The 13,051-nt window shown below is 39.9% G+C and overlaps 1 protein-coding gene across 2 annotated transcripts in view; it reads left to right on the top strand.

Moving 5' to 3' along the window:
• Window positions 1–306: 306 nt before the first annotated feature.
• The window catches only part of UBXN8 (UBX domain protein 8), a 16,373-nt gene continuing 3,628 nt past the window's right edge, over window positions 307–13,051 (top strand). Inside the window, exons 1-6 of one of the 2 annotated variants that reach the window (XM_005864044.2) lie at window positions 309–672; window positions 4,776–4,898; window positions 5,200–5,270; window positions 7,783–7,905; window positions 8,675–8,812; window positions 10,041–10,082. In XM_005864044.2, coding sequence (XP_005864106.1) covers window positions 585–672; window positions 4,776–4,898; window positions 5,200–5,270; window positions 7,783–7,905; window positions 8,675–8,812; window positions 10,041–10,082 — 585 coding nt within the window. In that variant the 5' untranslated portion in view covers window positions 309–584. Of the gene's footprint in view, window positions 673–4,775; window positions 4,899–5,199; window positions 5,271–7,782; window positions 7,906–8,674; window positions 8,813–10,040; window positions 10,083–13,051 lie in introns of both variants that reach the window. The other variant, XM_014537874.1, reaches the window with a different exon arrangement.

Here is a 13,051-nt window from a genome sequence, read left to right as displayed (position 1 = left end):
CCCTCCCCCAGGGCTGGCTGGACCCCCACCTGTGCATGAATTCATACGGGGTCCTCTAGTTGTTATAAATATCCAAATGGTCTTTGGCAGAAAAAGATTCCCCACCCCGGGAGAGAAGAGGCAGGTGCTTGGGAACCAAGTGGTGCTTAGTAGCTCCGACCCAAAAGCCCACAATCACCCGTTAGGGCCACAAGGCCAAGGGGCCAGGCGGTCTCCCCACCGCGTCCACTTTCTCTTCCAGCTGATTTTACTCTGTGAGCTCGCTCTCTCTCTCTTTCTCTCTCGGCCTCCACTGCCCCACGCGAGGGGAGCCGCCACGTCGGAGCTCTCGCGTGGCTTCCACAGCTCGGGGCTGGACGGCGCCCGGGGGCCGTCTCCCCGGACACCACGTGACGTGGGGAGGGTCTCGTCTTTCTCCCGACTTAAAGCGACAGATGATGAGCTCAAAACAGGGGCTGACCTCAGTCTGCGCACCGACAGGGCCCTAGGCTCTAACCCTCGGCCCCAGACCCAGCCCTCTCAGGCGAGGGCTCCACTCCGCCTTCCCCGGGGGCGGAACCGGAAGGGGCGGGCCTTCCGCCGCCATGGCAGCCCGAGGGGTCGTGGGCATTTTCCTCCTCTCTGCGCTCCCCTTCTTGTGTCTGGAGCTGCGGCGTGGGATCCCCGACCTGGGTAAGTGTTGGTGCTTCCCTCTGGGCGCCCACACCGGGTAACTTCCCCGCGAGTGTGACGTACAGGTACTCGCGTTGACTACAACTCCCAGGCTGCATCGCGCCCACGTCCCGCTTCCGGCGCCGGGTCCCTCCCCGCTCCAGTCTGCGGCCGTCGGGGGAGGCCGACTCCAATCGGCGAGAAAGTGTCCCCGCAGACCTGGCGTAGTTTTGCGTGTACGGGGACAGACGCAGGAAGCAAAGGGACAGACAGAGACACTGCTTTCAGGTTGTGTTGAATGCTCCAAAGGAAATCAACAGGGTAATGTGACGTAGGCCGCCTGAGGAATCCGAAGAGATTTGAATGAGCAGGAGCCATCGCTTTGAAAACCCGGGGCAAAAACATTCCAGACACAAAAGAATTGTGACGCGTTGGAGGAAAAGGACGAAGACCCCGGGCTGGTCGGGGAGAATATGGGGGAGGAGAGTGGCCGCAGATGCATTCATTGAGCACCTGTGAAGAGCCCAACACGAAATGCTCGCTCGTTCATTCTCTAATCTGGGTACTCTGACAACCCTAGTGAGAGTGGAGGAAACTGATGTAGGGAGTAAGGTGCCCCCAGGTTTTAAACCGGCCACGGGGTCAGGGTGGAGAGTGTTCGGGAAGGAAGCTGTGGCGGAGGCAGTGGGGCAGCTGGGCTTGGACGCGGGCGAGCAGCGAAGTAGCCCGGACAAGGATGGTAACCGAAGACGTGTGCGCAGATGTGGGTATTGACAGAGGACAGCCCGCTGGGTTTGTCGATGGGAGAGGAGGGACTCAGGGATGACTCTCAGGTGTGAGTGGAGCAGGCTGAGCAGCTGGTAGTGCCAACAATAGAGGGAAATGGTGGGCCTGTGGGACATCGGGCCGTTTTTGGACTTATCAGGGGTCAGATTAGGTATCTCCTCATTAAACCCGGCTCTGAAGTTAGAGACCATGATGCAACTCAGCTTTAATATTTCCTTGTCTTTCCATTCTCCCTCAGCCAACCCTAAGAAGTCAGGTACCCATGAATGTTCCCTGAAATAAAAGAATACACTAAGGTTGTGAGTGCAATTCCTGGTCAGACCACATACAAGAAGCCACCAAGAAATGCATAAATAAGTGGAACAACAAATCCACACTTGCCTCTCTTTCCCTTCCTCTCCCTCTTTTTTTTTAAAATATATTTTTATTGATTTTTTACAGAGAGGAAGGGAGAGAGACAGAGAGTTAGAAACATCGATGAGAGAGAAACATCGATCAGCTGCCTCCTGCACATCTCCTACTGGGGATGTGCCCACAACCCAGGTACATGCCCTTGACCGGAATCGAACCCGGGACCCTTCAGTCCGCAGGCCGATGCTCTATCCACTGAGCCAAACCGGTTTCGGCCTCTCCCTCTTCAAATCAATTTAAATCAATACATTTAAAAAAAAGTTAAAGAAATTAAAATGCTTTTAAAAAATCTTACAAAGACCATCCAGAAGCCTGATTCAAATCTAATAAGGCCTTTATCCAAATGAGATATCCAGATGTCTCCAAAATATGTATACACACTTTAACGGCTGGTAGCTCAATTTTGAGAATGAAATGTATTTTAATAAACACTGCCTTTATAATTACTCAAAGTGTGTGTATACATTTTTTATGTGTATACCCTATAGAAATGTTAAATTTACACTTACCTATTACAGAATTCACTTTGCTCCTTTACTTCTATGGCATCCACCTCTCCTCTGCCCATTTGGAATCTTCTACTTTGCACTAATATTTGAGTCACAAGTCAATGAGAAGGTGGTTATTGAGGTTGCAGAAGGATATCTGTTCACACAATCAGCTCTGACCACACTTCTGTACATTGCTTGAGGGCAGAGACCAATCTAATTTGTTTTTGTATTCACAGCACTTACCATAATCTCTAAATTAATAAAGGCAGGCCAAAATTTATAGAAAATGCAGCTGGGTCCCTGACAGCATCTCCATCTAGTTCCTTCAATTTTCACTTAACTCCTTTTTCCTAGAATCCTCTCTCAAGTTGTGAAATTATGGTCGTTTACTTTTTAAAAAATAATACGTTTTTAGTGATTTTTAGAGAGAAAGGGGGAGAGAGAGAGAGGGAGAGAGAGAAGAAAAAGAGAGAGAGAGGGAGACATTGATGGGAGAGTAATCAACGTTGATCGGCTGCTTGATATTGGTTCTGCGATTATCCACTGACCTTATTGAAGTCTGTTTTACCACTCATACATCCCAGTGCAGCAGCTACAGGGCTAGTTATGTGTGAAACTGTACTTAAAGATATTGATATTCTTAGCTGGAGCTGCTAATTGAATTTCCAGGGGGGAAAGTAGAATTCCAAGACTTATTCATTCACCTGGGCTACATTTTTGGACAAACATTGAAAAATGATCCCTGTTTTTTTTCTACTGTATAAAAGCCTTCACTGCCAATGCATTTTTACTTGTACTCAAGATAAGTATTTTAATGCTGGTTTCTCACACTTGTTATCCTTTAAATGACCTGCACATGGACTCTTGAGAGTAGGCACACAAAAATAATTTTAAACTTTTTTTTACCTGAAAAGTGTACACGCAAACTAATTATTTTCTATTCCCATATAACATTTGCAAATTGCATGCTTGTTAGAACAAAAAGCAATAGTATCCTATATAATAAAAGGCTAATATGCAAATCGACCAAACGGTGGAACAACCAGTCACTATGACGCACACTGACCACCAGGGGGAAGATGCTCAATTCAGGAGTTGCCCCCTGGTGGTCACTGCGCGCCCACAGGGGGAGTGCTGTTCAGCCAGAAGCCCTGAGCTGGGCTCACGGATGGCGAGCGCAGCAATGGTGGCGGGAGCCTCTCCCGCTTCCACAGCAGTGCTAAGGATATCTGACTGCTGGCTTAGACCTGCTCCCCACGGAGCAGGTCTAAGCTAGCAGTTGGACATCTCCCGAGGGCTCTCGGACTGCAAGAGGGCACAGGCCGGGCTGAGGGACTCCCACCCCACGAGTGCATGAATTTCGTGCACCAGGCCTCTAGTGGAACATAAATCCCATAACTGAGAGGTTTCTTTAAATACCAGTACTCTAGTATGAAATTACTTACATAATGGCCAGTTACCCCAGATTTACTTGTTGTATTGAGCAACACCTGAATCAGTAGTTAATGCTGTCAAAAGTTGGAGGGACTGTAATGCAAAAAATATAAATGTAAATATAAATATATATCTGCCTGCATATATAATTCCTTCTTTAATTTTTAGTTAATTCACTACTAGCCACATCGCACTGGTAAAATGTTTCCTCTACCGCTGCCTGGTAATTTTTGAGACTTACAAAATTAAACTAAAAATTCCTGGCAGGTAGAAACCATTTGTAACCCAACTTTATAGCTCACCATTTAGCAAATTATATTACACAAAGTGGGCACTTGTTACATTTTTGCTGACTTCATTTTCATCTTGGTTCTTAAAACAATATGTATGACCAAATACTGATTTTTTTTCTAGGCAGACATACATATAGTAATTTTATTTACAAATGACCAAATTGAGACATAAAGTGCACACACACACTCACACACACACACACACACACACACACACACACAAAAGAAATAAAGTACAGTTTCAAAATATAACGGTGAGAAATAAGAATTGGTTTCAGTGGGAATGACTTTGTGTGTGTGTGTGTGTGTGTGTGTGTGTATGACTTTTTAAATAGAATTAGAATTTGAAAAGATGATAACATCACCATCATTTAATTTTTTAATATATGGATAATTTTATCTCCTTCTCTGGGCAGAAGGGAAACCAGAATTTATGCATTAATGATAGTCATAATATTTATAATGTAGATAGTCACTTGAATTAAACTTATATTCCTGACACAAAAGATGTTCTAGAATTGTTTTCTGAAAACATTTTGGTATTGACAAACATGATGAATTTTGATGCTTAAAGGATATGAAAAGTCATAAGACAGTTGCATAACTTAACGTTTACTGTATTTTTCTAGGACAAATAATTTTCTAATGTGTTATGACTTATTAGTAGTATCAAAAAAGTGTTTTTAATTTTAATTTTTCCCTTTATAAGGAATTAAAGATATAATTTTGCTGTGTGGCCGGATTTTCTTACTGCTTGCTCTTCTTACTTTAATTATTTCTGTGACTACCTCATGGCTTAACTCATATAAACCTTCGCAAGTTCACCAGAAAGGTAAGTTTATTGTTTATCTACCTTTTTATACTATTCTTTAAAAATTTTTTTTATTGTTTAAAGTATTACATATGTCTTCTTCCTTGATTGACCTCCACCCCCACCACTCCCACCTCCCAGGACAAGCCCCCACCTCATTTCATTATTTCAAAATATCTGTTTTTCATTACTTCAAAGTATCTGTTTTTTTGAAGGCTTGTCTAAAAAAATGTTAAGATCTACAGACCATTTTCAGAGAAAATAGTATTCAACTTATTGATACTTGGGAATTAAAAAACACTTCTATGTTTTGATGTCTTAGATGAAGAAGAGAAGAATGTGCAAAGGCAAAAACTTGCAAGAAAAAAACAACAAGAGGCACAGGGTGAAAAGGTAAAGCATAATTTTTAGCGAATATATCTAGAAAGAATACAAAAACATCTGAGGCATTTAAAATTTAGGTCTATTGCTGTCTGTGCTCAGATTTTTTAAATTATTGAGGTCAATTCAATGATACAAAATTAACCATTCTAAAGGGTACAATTCAGTGGCATAACAGTCACAATGTTGTGCAACCACTACCTCTATCTAGTTCCAAGACATTTTCTTCGCCTCCAAAGAAAACCCCACCTTTCAACCAGAACTGCCATCTTCCATTTAATTCACCAAAATGACTAACACAAAGGAAAGAAGAAAGGCATCTGCTGTATGTTCTCAAGACTCAAGGCCTTTTAGAAAACCTGAGTGGCTCCTTTGGCAGAATAAAATTGTGAATCTACAAGAAAGGTGATATTGTAGACATCAAGGGATTGGGCACTGTTCAGAATGCCCCACAAATGTTTCCATGGCAAACTGGAAGAGCACAATGTCACCCCCATGTGGTGGGCACTGTTGTAAACAAACAAGGGCAAGATTCTTGCCAAAAGAACTAATGTACCTATTGAGCATGGTAAGCACTCTAAGAGCCGAGATAGCTTCCTGAAAAGTGGGAAGGAAAATGATTAAGAAAAGAAGGAAGCCAAAGAGAAAGGTACCTGGGTTCATCTGAAGTGTGAACCTGCTCCACTCAGAGAAGCACACTTTGTGAGAACCAATGGGAAGGGGCCTGTGCTACTGGAACCCATTCCCTATGAATTCATGGCATGATAAATGTAAAGAAAAAAAAAAGAAAACCCCATGCCCATTAAGCATTTACTTCCTCATTCCCCATCCTTTCATCCTCTAGCAGTCATCAATCTGCTTCTGTTTGTATGTATTTATCTATTCTGGATATGGCATAATGAAATCATATAACATGGCCTTTTGTGTCTGGCTTTTTTCACTTAGCATAATATTTTCTAGCATTCATCCATATAGCATGTATCAGAACTTCATTCATTTTTATGGCTGAGTAATATTCTATTGCCTGGAACTATCAGAATTTAATTATCCATCCATTTCCTGATGGACATTTAGGTTGTTTCCTCCTTTTGGCTATTGTGAATAGTGCTGCTAGTGTTAACTGTTCGATAGAATTAACCAGTGAATCCATCTGGTCCTGAGTTTTTCTTTGGTGGTTTGTAATTACTGATTCAGTCTCTCCTTAGGTCTGTCCTGTTTCTTCTTCTTCTTTTTTTTTTTAAAATATATTTTATTGATTTTTTACAGAGAGGAAGGGAGAGGGATAGAGAGTTAGAAACATCAATGAGAGAAAAACATTGATCAGCTGCCTCCTGCATACTCCCTACTGGGGATGTGCCCGCAACCAAGGTACATGCCCTTGACCGGAATCGAACCTGGGACCCTTGAGTCCGCAGACTGATGTTCTATCCACTGAGCCAAACCGGTTAGGGCTGTCCTGTTTCTTCTTGAGTCAGTTTTGATAATTTGTATATTTTTAGGAATTTGTCCATTTCATTTTGGTTATCTAAGTATTCTGTTATATTCTTTTTTATTTCTATAAGATTGGTAGTAATATCCCCATATTTATTTCTGATGTTATTTTTTCTTAGTCAAGTTATAGGTTTGTCAATTTTACTCATCTTCTCAACTAACCCATTTTTGGTTTTGTTGCTTCTATTGTTTTCTAGAATTCTGTATGTTTTTATCTCTCTGTAATCTTTATTGTTTGCTTCCTTATTTATTCTAGCTTTGGGTTTAGTTTTTTTTCTATTTTTTTATAATGTAGAGCTAATTTACTAATTTGAGATCTTTCTTCTTTAATTAGATGTTATATCAGTTACCACTCCTCCATCTGCCCTCACATATAGTGGTTTGGGGATTGTAATATTTATTTCATCAGTGATGAAATTTGGAATCCAAAAATAGTTTCTACTTTAACATGATCGAGCTATCAATTAATGTTCTCCCAAATTGTTCATGTCTTGGGTAAATTGCCCTGACTTTAAGCTCCTAGACGGAGTCTTTGCATCCCTAGCCCTCAGTTTTTGTTTTTTTTAAAAATATATTTTATTGATTTTTTACAGAGAGGAAGGGAGAGAAATAGAGAGTTAGAAACATTGATCAGCTGCCTCCTGCACACCCCCTGCTGGTGATGTGCCTGCAACCAAGGTACATGCCCTTGGCCGGAATCGAACCTGGGACCTTTCAGTCCGCAGGCCGATGCTCTATCTACCGAGCCAAACCGGCTAGGGCTAGCCCTCAGTTTTTGTTGATTGAAAACACATTAAAGGATACAGAGGGGACTGCCATACAAGCAAAAGTATAGAACATTTGTTTTTATTTGCATTATGTACAAATGCAAGTTTTTAGAGAGTGATGCAAAGGTGGTAGATGCTTTTTTGGCAAAATTGAGTTAATGTGAAAACAACTTCTGACGTGGTTCTTACTGACAACTTTATAGACAATGTAAAATCTTAGGAATGTTAATGTATAGTAACAACACCTAATTTACTTTTTTGAACAGGCCAGCAGATACGTAGAGAATGTTCTAAAACCTCATCAGGAAATGAAATTGAAAAAACTAGAAGAGCGCTTTTATCGAATGACGGGTGAAACCTGGAAGTTAAGCCATGGTCATAAACTTGGGGTTAGAAAATATTCCATTTTGAATTCTATTACTTATGTTTTGTTTTACATATATTGATTTTTTAAAATTGCAAATGATAATAACCTGTTAATACAGCCTTTTTTAGGAGTTTTTATTGGTGACTGTATATCAATTTTTATTCAGCATATTTGTGTGTTGAGTAGTTAAGTGCCTAAGAACATGTAACTTAGAGCCTTGAAAGGCATCATTCCTTGCACTGCCTTGCTTCCTTTACTGAAAGGAAGAAAGGATATCTCCAGGTTTTCTTCTTTCTTCCATCCTACTGAAAACCTTGGGAGTCAATTAAAATGGAAGGGCCTGTCTCAGCCTTGTATCTATCAGATGGAACACCAGCGCTGGATAAGAGTAGTGTCTGCAAGATGTTAAGCTCCATGTTTTCCTGTCTAAGAAAATAATGCTTTAATTTTCTGTATCTTTTTAAAAAAATATATTTTATTGATTTTTTTACAGAGAGGAAGGGAGAGGGATAGAGAGTTAGAAACATCGATCAGCTGCTTCCTGCGCACCCCCCACTGGGGATGTGCCCGCAACCAAGGTACATGCCCCTGACCGGAATCGAACCTGGCACCCTTCAGTCCGCAGGCCAATGCTCCAGCCACTGAGCCAAACCGGTCAGGGCAATTTTCTGTATCTTATAGTGACTTAATTCTATTTTCTACTGGAATGCCATCAGGGTAAAAGAAATAACCATTGTGAATACAGTTGATAGGAAGCAACTCTTCAGAAAGTGTCCGTTGTTTTTGACTAGGGTGATGAAGATTTGGTGCTTGAAACTGACAGTCAGGCATCTTTTGAAACAGCAAACAGAAAAGCAGCAAAGAGACGGAACTTGCCTAAGCCTTCAACCAAGGTTTCACCACCTGCTGAACAGCCCGTGCAGAAGGAGGTTGGTTACTTAATGCCTGCTCATTGCACTGTCTCATTGTATTGCAAGAACTTTGTTCTGTGCGTGAGGTGGTACACTGAGGAAGAAGGACTGGCTTTTTAATCCAGATGTTTTCCCACTAATTTACAAAGTGGTTGCCTTCATTATGGGTCACTTTCCCTGCTTAATATTAGTGTTCTGAAGCAAACGCAGAAGGAAGCTATGAAGAGACATGATAATAGGTTTAGGAAATAGTTCTTTTTGAGGAAGTAATTTGGTTATGTAGAAATAAAAAATACAATGTTTACTAAGGAAACATCCCTGTGGGTAGCTAAGACATGGTTAAGCCATATTTAGTGAGTGGCTGCTATTAACATGGGTGTGTCATTTTCCTCAGTAGCACTTCTAGGGAATGGGTCAGTGACCATTCACCTTGGAACAGTGCCCAGGTTTATTATTCCATCTTTCCTTTCAAACTTTTAATCCTTAAGTTAAATTTGGAGCTAGCAAAGATTGGAAATAAGAAGTCTGTTTTTACTGCCTCTTAGGGAAAGCTGATAGGTTATCTCTGCAATCCTTGAAAATGGTTTCTAATGTATTGCTTCTCAGTCTGAGGTTTCCTGATCCCTTAATGGAGCCTGAGGGTGAGAATCAGGTCATGGAACTATTTCTTACATTTCAAAAGATCTAATGAACTGGATGGACTAGTTAAAAATTCAAGATTCTTTGCTTTGACTGTCACATGCTTTTGATACCAAAGAAAAACAAATGGTTTATTTAATAAATGCAACTAGTGTTTGTTAGATGAAATGTTATAAAACGTGGATTTCTATGGTATCAAACAACAAAAAGTGTACCTAGAGGTGAAATTGTTGGTAATAAGTATTTTAATGAGAGAAAATGGTCTGAACATCTGGTTTTTTAAGAGATTAACCAAAATAGGGAAGCATTGAGTAAATCATGAAAGCAACCAAAGCGAATGGTTGTTAACCAGTCCTGTAGAATTTCCAGTGAAGAAAAATATACACTCATCTTAAAATGTATAAATGTATGAACCTAAATCATTTTTGGGTCTTAATGAACAAAATGTGTACAGATTGGTAGCTGTCATCTTAAAATCCTATTTTTATGATCTTTTGTTAGCACAAAGTTTCTTACCCAAAAATGTTTATTAATTGAGCTCTCATTTGCATTGTGAGCTTTCTTCAAAATGTATATATTCCTATTACTAATACTTACTTTTCCTTAGGTTTCAGATTTACCTGAAGAACCCTCTGAAACAGCTGAAGAAGTAAGCTTATTTTCTTTCTTTAAAAATTAAATATATTTTCTATTTCCTTTAACATTGAGTATGTCTTGTCTAAATTTGGGTTTTGAAAGTGAAGATAGCAAACGTGTTTCTGTGATTGCACTGTAACTAGTCTTGTTTTGAATATGGTAATGCCAACCCCCTGCACCGCCCCCCACTTGTGTCCTGTTTTGGAAGCCTGATGTCTGCAGAGTGTGTTTTTAGAGCTTAGGTAAAGGTAGAATACATGGCTTTTCTATAGATATGTACACCAGAAACCTATATAATTTTATAACCAATGTCACCCCAATAAATTCAGTTGGGGAAAAAAATACATATATGTATATGGGCTTTTCCAGAACTTCAAGTCAGCAAATGAATTCTTTTATTAAAGATGAAAATAGGCAGATGACTTCAAATTGCAGTTTTCCCCTTAAAAAAGAGAAAGCAAAGAATGCAGCTACTTTTTAGATGTTTGAATGGAAGGATGGTTTGCTGTTTGGGAGGCAGGGTCGGACTGAATCCCACTCTGCATTGAGCTGCTTTCTGCCCAGTTGCTTTGTTATAATCTAAGCTGCCGTTCGGCCGTTGCCCAGCTTAGTTTTAGACACATCTCCAATGCACTGGAGCACATATCTTTAAAGCCATTAACTCATTTAGGCAAAGGAGAGCCCTAGTGGTTTTCCATTACTTGGGGCTCAGGGACTGTTACACTCCTTAAAAATCATTTTTGCAACGGTCAAGAAAGCCATTGGGAGTGGCTCATTTTTGTCAACACATTTGTAACATTTAAGTTTAGTACTTTGAATGTCATAGGAAAATCCAAAAGTCCTACAGAAATAGAGATAATGAAGTGTGTAATGCAGGAGAAGCACAATGTTTTTTTAAAACACACACACATTCCTAATTCCTCCCCATTATACGTGATAAATTCATGCCTATGATATGTCTGTCCTGACACACATTCTCACTTCTTGTCAAGCCTGGGTTGGTATCCATGACAACAATTTATAATACAGGAGTATTTAAATATAGCTCATGTTTGACAGGGAACTCCTTTGATGAATTTACTTTGGCTCTAAAACACATTAAGTTATTTTACACAACTGCAGTTTGCCACCAAAGGTGCATGGATTATAGACCTCAGGTTGTCAGTGAATCCTTTTAAATTATACCTTTTTGTGATTATATGTAAAAGGACGGTGCTCTTTTTCCCAATCTCAGATCCTCTCTCCCTAAAAAGGTTGAGGAACCTCCACCACCGAGGCAGTTGGTGTTGCTTTCCTCTTGTAGAGAGTTATTTATAGTCATTCCATTTTGCTTTCTTCTCTCCCCTTTTCCAGTACTTGTTAGGGGATATTTTGTGTTACACTCATTAAAGTTTATGTCAGAGTAATGGAATTTTTGAGCTGGAATGAGCCTAAATAACTCATCCCATCTCCCTACTTGAGGCTGAAGCCACAGAGAGGAGGCGTTTCTGAGGAACCTGCTGGGAGAACTTAGGCCTCTGGCTGTAGCCAGCACTCCCCCCTTATTCACTCTAAGCAATACTGTTCCTCTTTCCTTCTCCCTTCTCTGATGTTTGGTCCTCTTTGTTCTGTTTTTGGTTAATAAAGTCAACAAAATTATAGTAAATAATTGTTACCTGAGAATCACATGTAAAATATATGCACTATATATTGTTTTAATTGGTATAAGCAGCTTTTATAATAAAGTTTTATTAAGAATATTAAGAGTGCCACTAATGTATAGTTAGTTGATACTGCTTGATACTTTTACAGTGTATTCTATTCCCCACTAATCAAGAAAAGCTAAGTATTGGAATATTTTGATTCTACCAGAATCATCATTGGGAAAGGCATTTTCCATCTGTACAGTTGCTACTGCTTATAGACTTCTAAGAAGTCAGTGAAAAAATTCTTAACTCCCTACCAACCACTCATAAGCTGTTAGTCTTATTTCCCTGGATGACTTTAAATAAATACGCTTTTATTGATTTCAGAGACAGGAAGGGAGAAGGAGAGAGGGATAGAAAAATCAATGATGAGAGTATCATTGATCGGCTGCCTCCTGCACGCCCCCTACTAGGGATTGAGCCCACAACCCAGGCATGTGCCCTGACCTGGAATCGAACGGTGATCTGGGTTCATGGGTCCTGAATTATGACAAGGGAGGGAGGGATGTGAAACATAATTAATGCAATTCTTTCTTAAGTAGTACACTCTGAGTTTTGTAATACCTGTTACCATATTACCACAGTAACTACTTTCATTATTGTATGCTATCTTACTTCATTTTAAGAAGTACCTGGGAACCAAATTTTAATTATTGCTGCTACTTCTAATTTATATGTAATTTAAAAATCTGCATTTGTGACAATGATGTACTTTCTAATTTTGGGTTGTATCCCAGGCATTTTATCCATTCATAAGTCAGTCCACTACACTGTTGGTAATATTAAGAGAAAATGCACAACCAACTTTCACGATAATTGTAATAACAGAACAGTTGCTAGATTTCAAATAATAATCATTTCTGTCAAGTTTCATTTAATCATAATGCAAAAAACATTAATTCACTATATTTGAACCCCAGTTTCTCATAAAGCATTTGGCTTTAATTCTCTACCAGATCACGGAACAAACCATCACTGAAAAAGTTAAATCTTATTTCTAAAAATAAACAAAATTGACCTTTTAGTCTGTGATTCAGTTATTCTATGATTTCTTTGTTTTATTATAAAACTTTTATGTAGAAATAATAACAGCTCAACTGATTTGGATGTGAGCCAAATACCCTACCTACTTGAATGGAAATATTTTCTAATATGGCTTTCCTGAAGGGGGTAGGTACTGTTATAAAACCACCATTTCACCCTAGCTGGTTTGGCTCAGTATATAGAGCATCAGCCTGTGGACTGAAGGGTCCTGGGTTCGATTCCGGTCAAGGGCACATGCCTGGGTTGTGGGCTC

The sequence above is a fragment of the Myotis brandtii genome, unplaced genomic scaffold (genome assembly GCF_000412655.1).
Source record: "Myotis brandtii unplaced genomic scaffold, ASM41265v1 scaffold185, whole genome shotgun sequence".
Classification (NCBI taxonomy): domain Eukaryota; kingdom Metazoa; phylum Chordata; class Mammalia; order Chiroptera; family Vespertilionidae; genus Myotis; species Myotis brandtii.
This window is presented reverse-complemented; position numbering and strand designations above follow the sequence as displayed.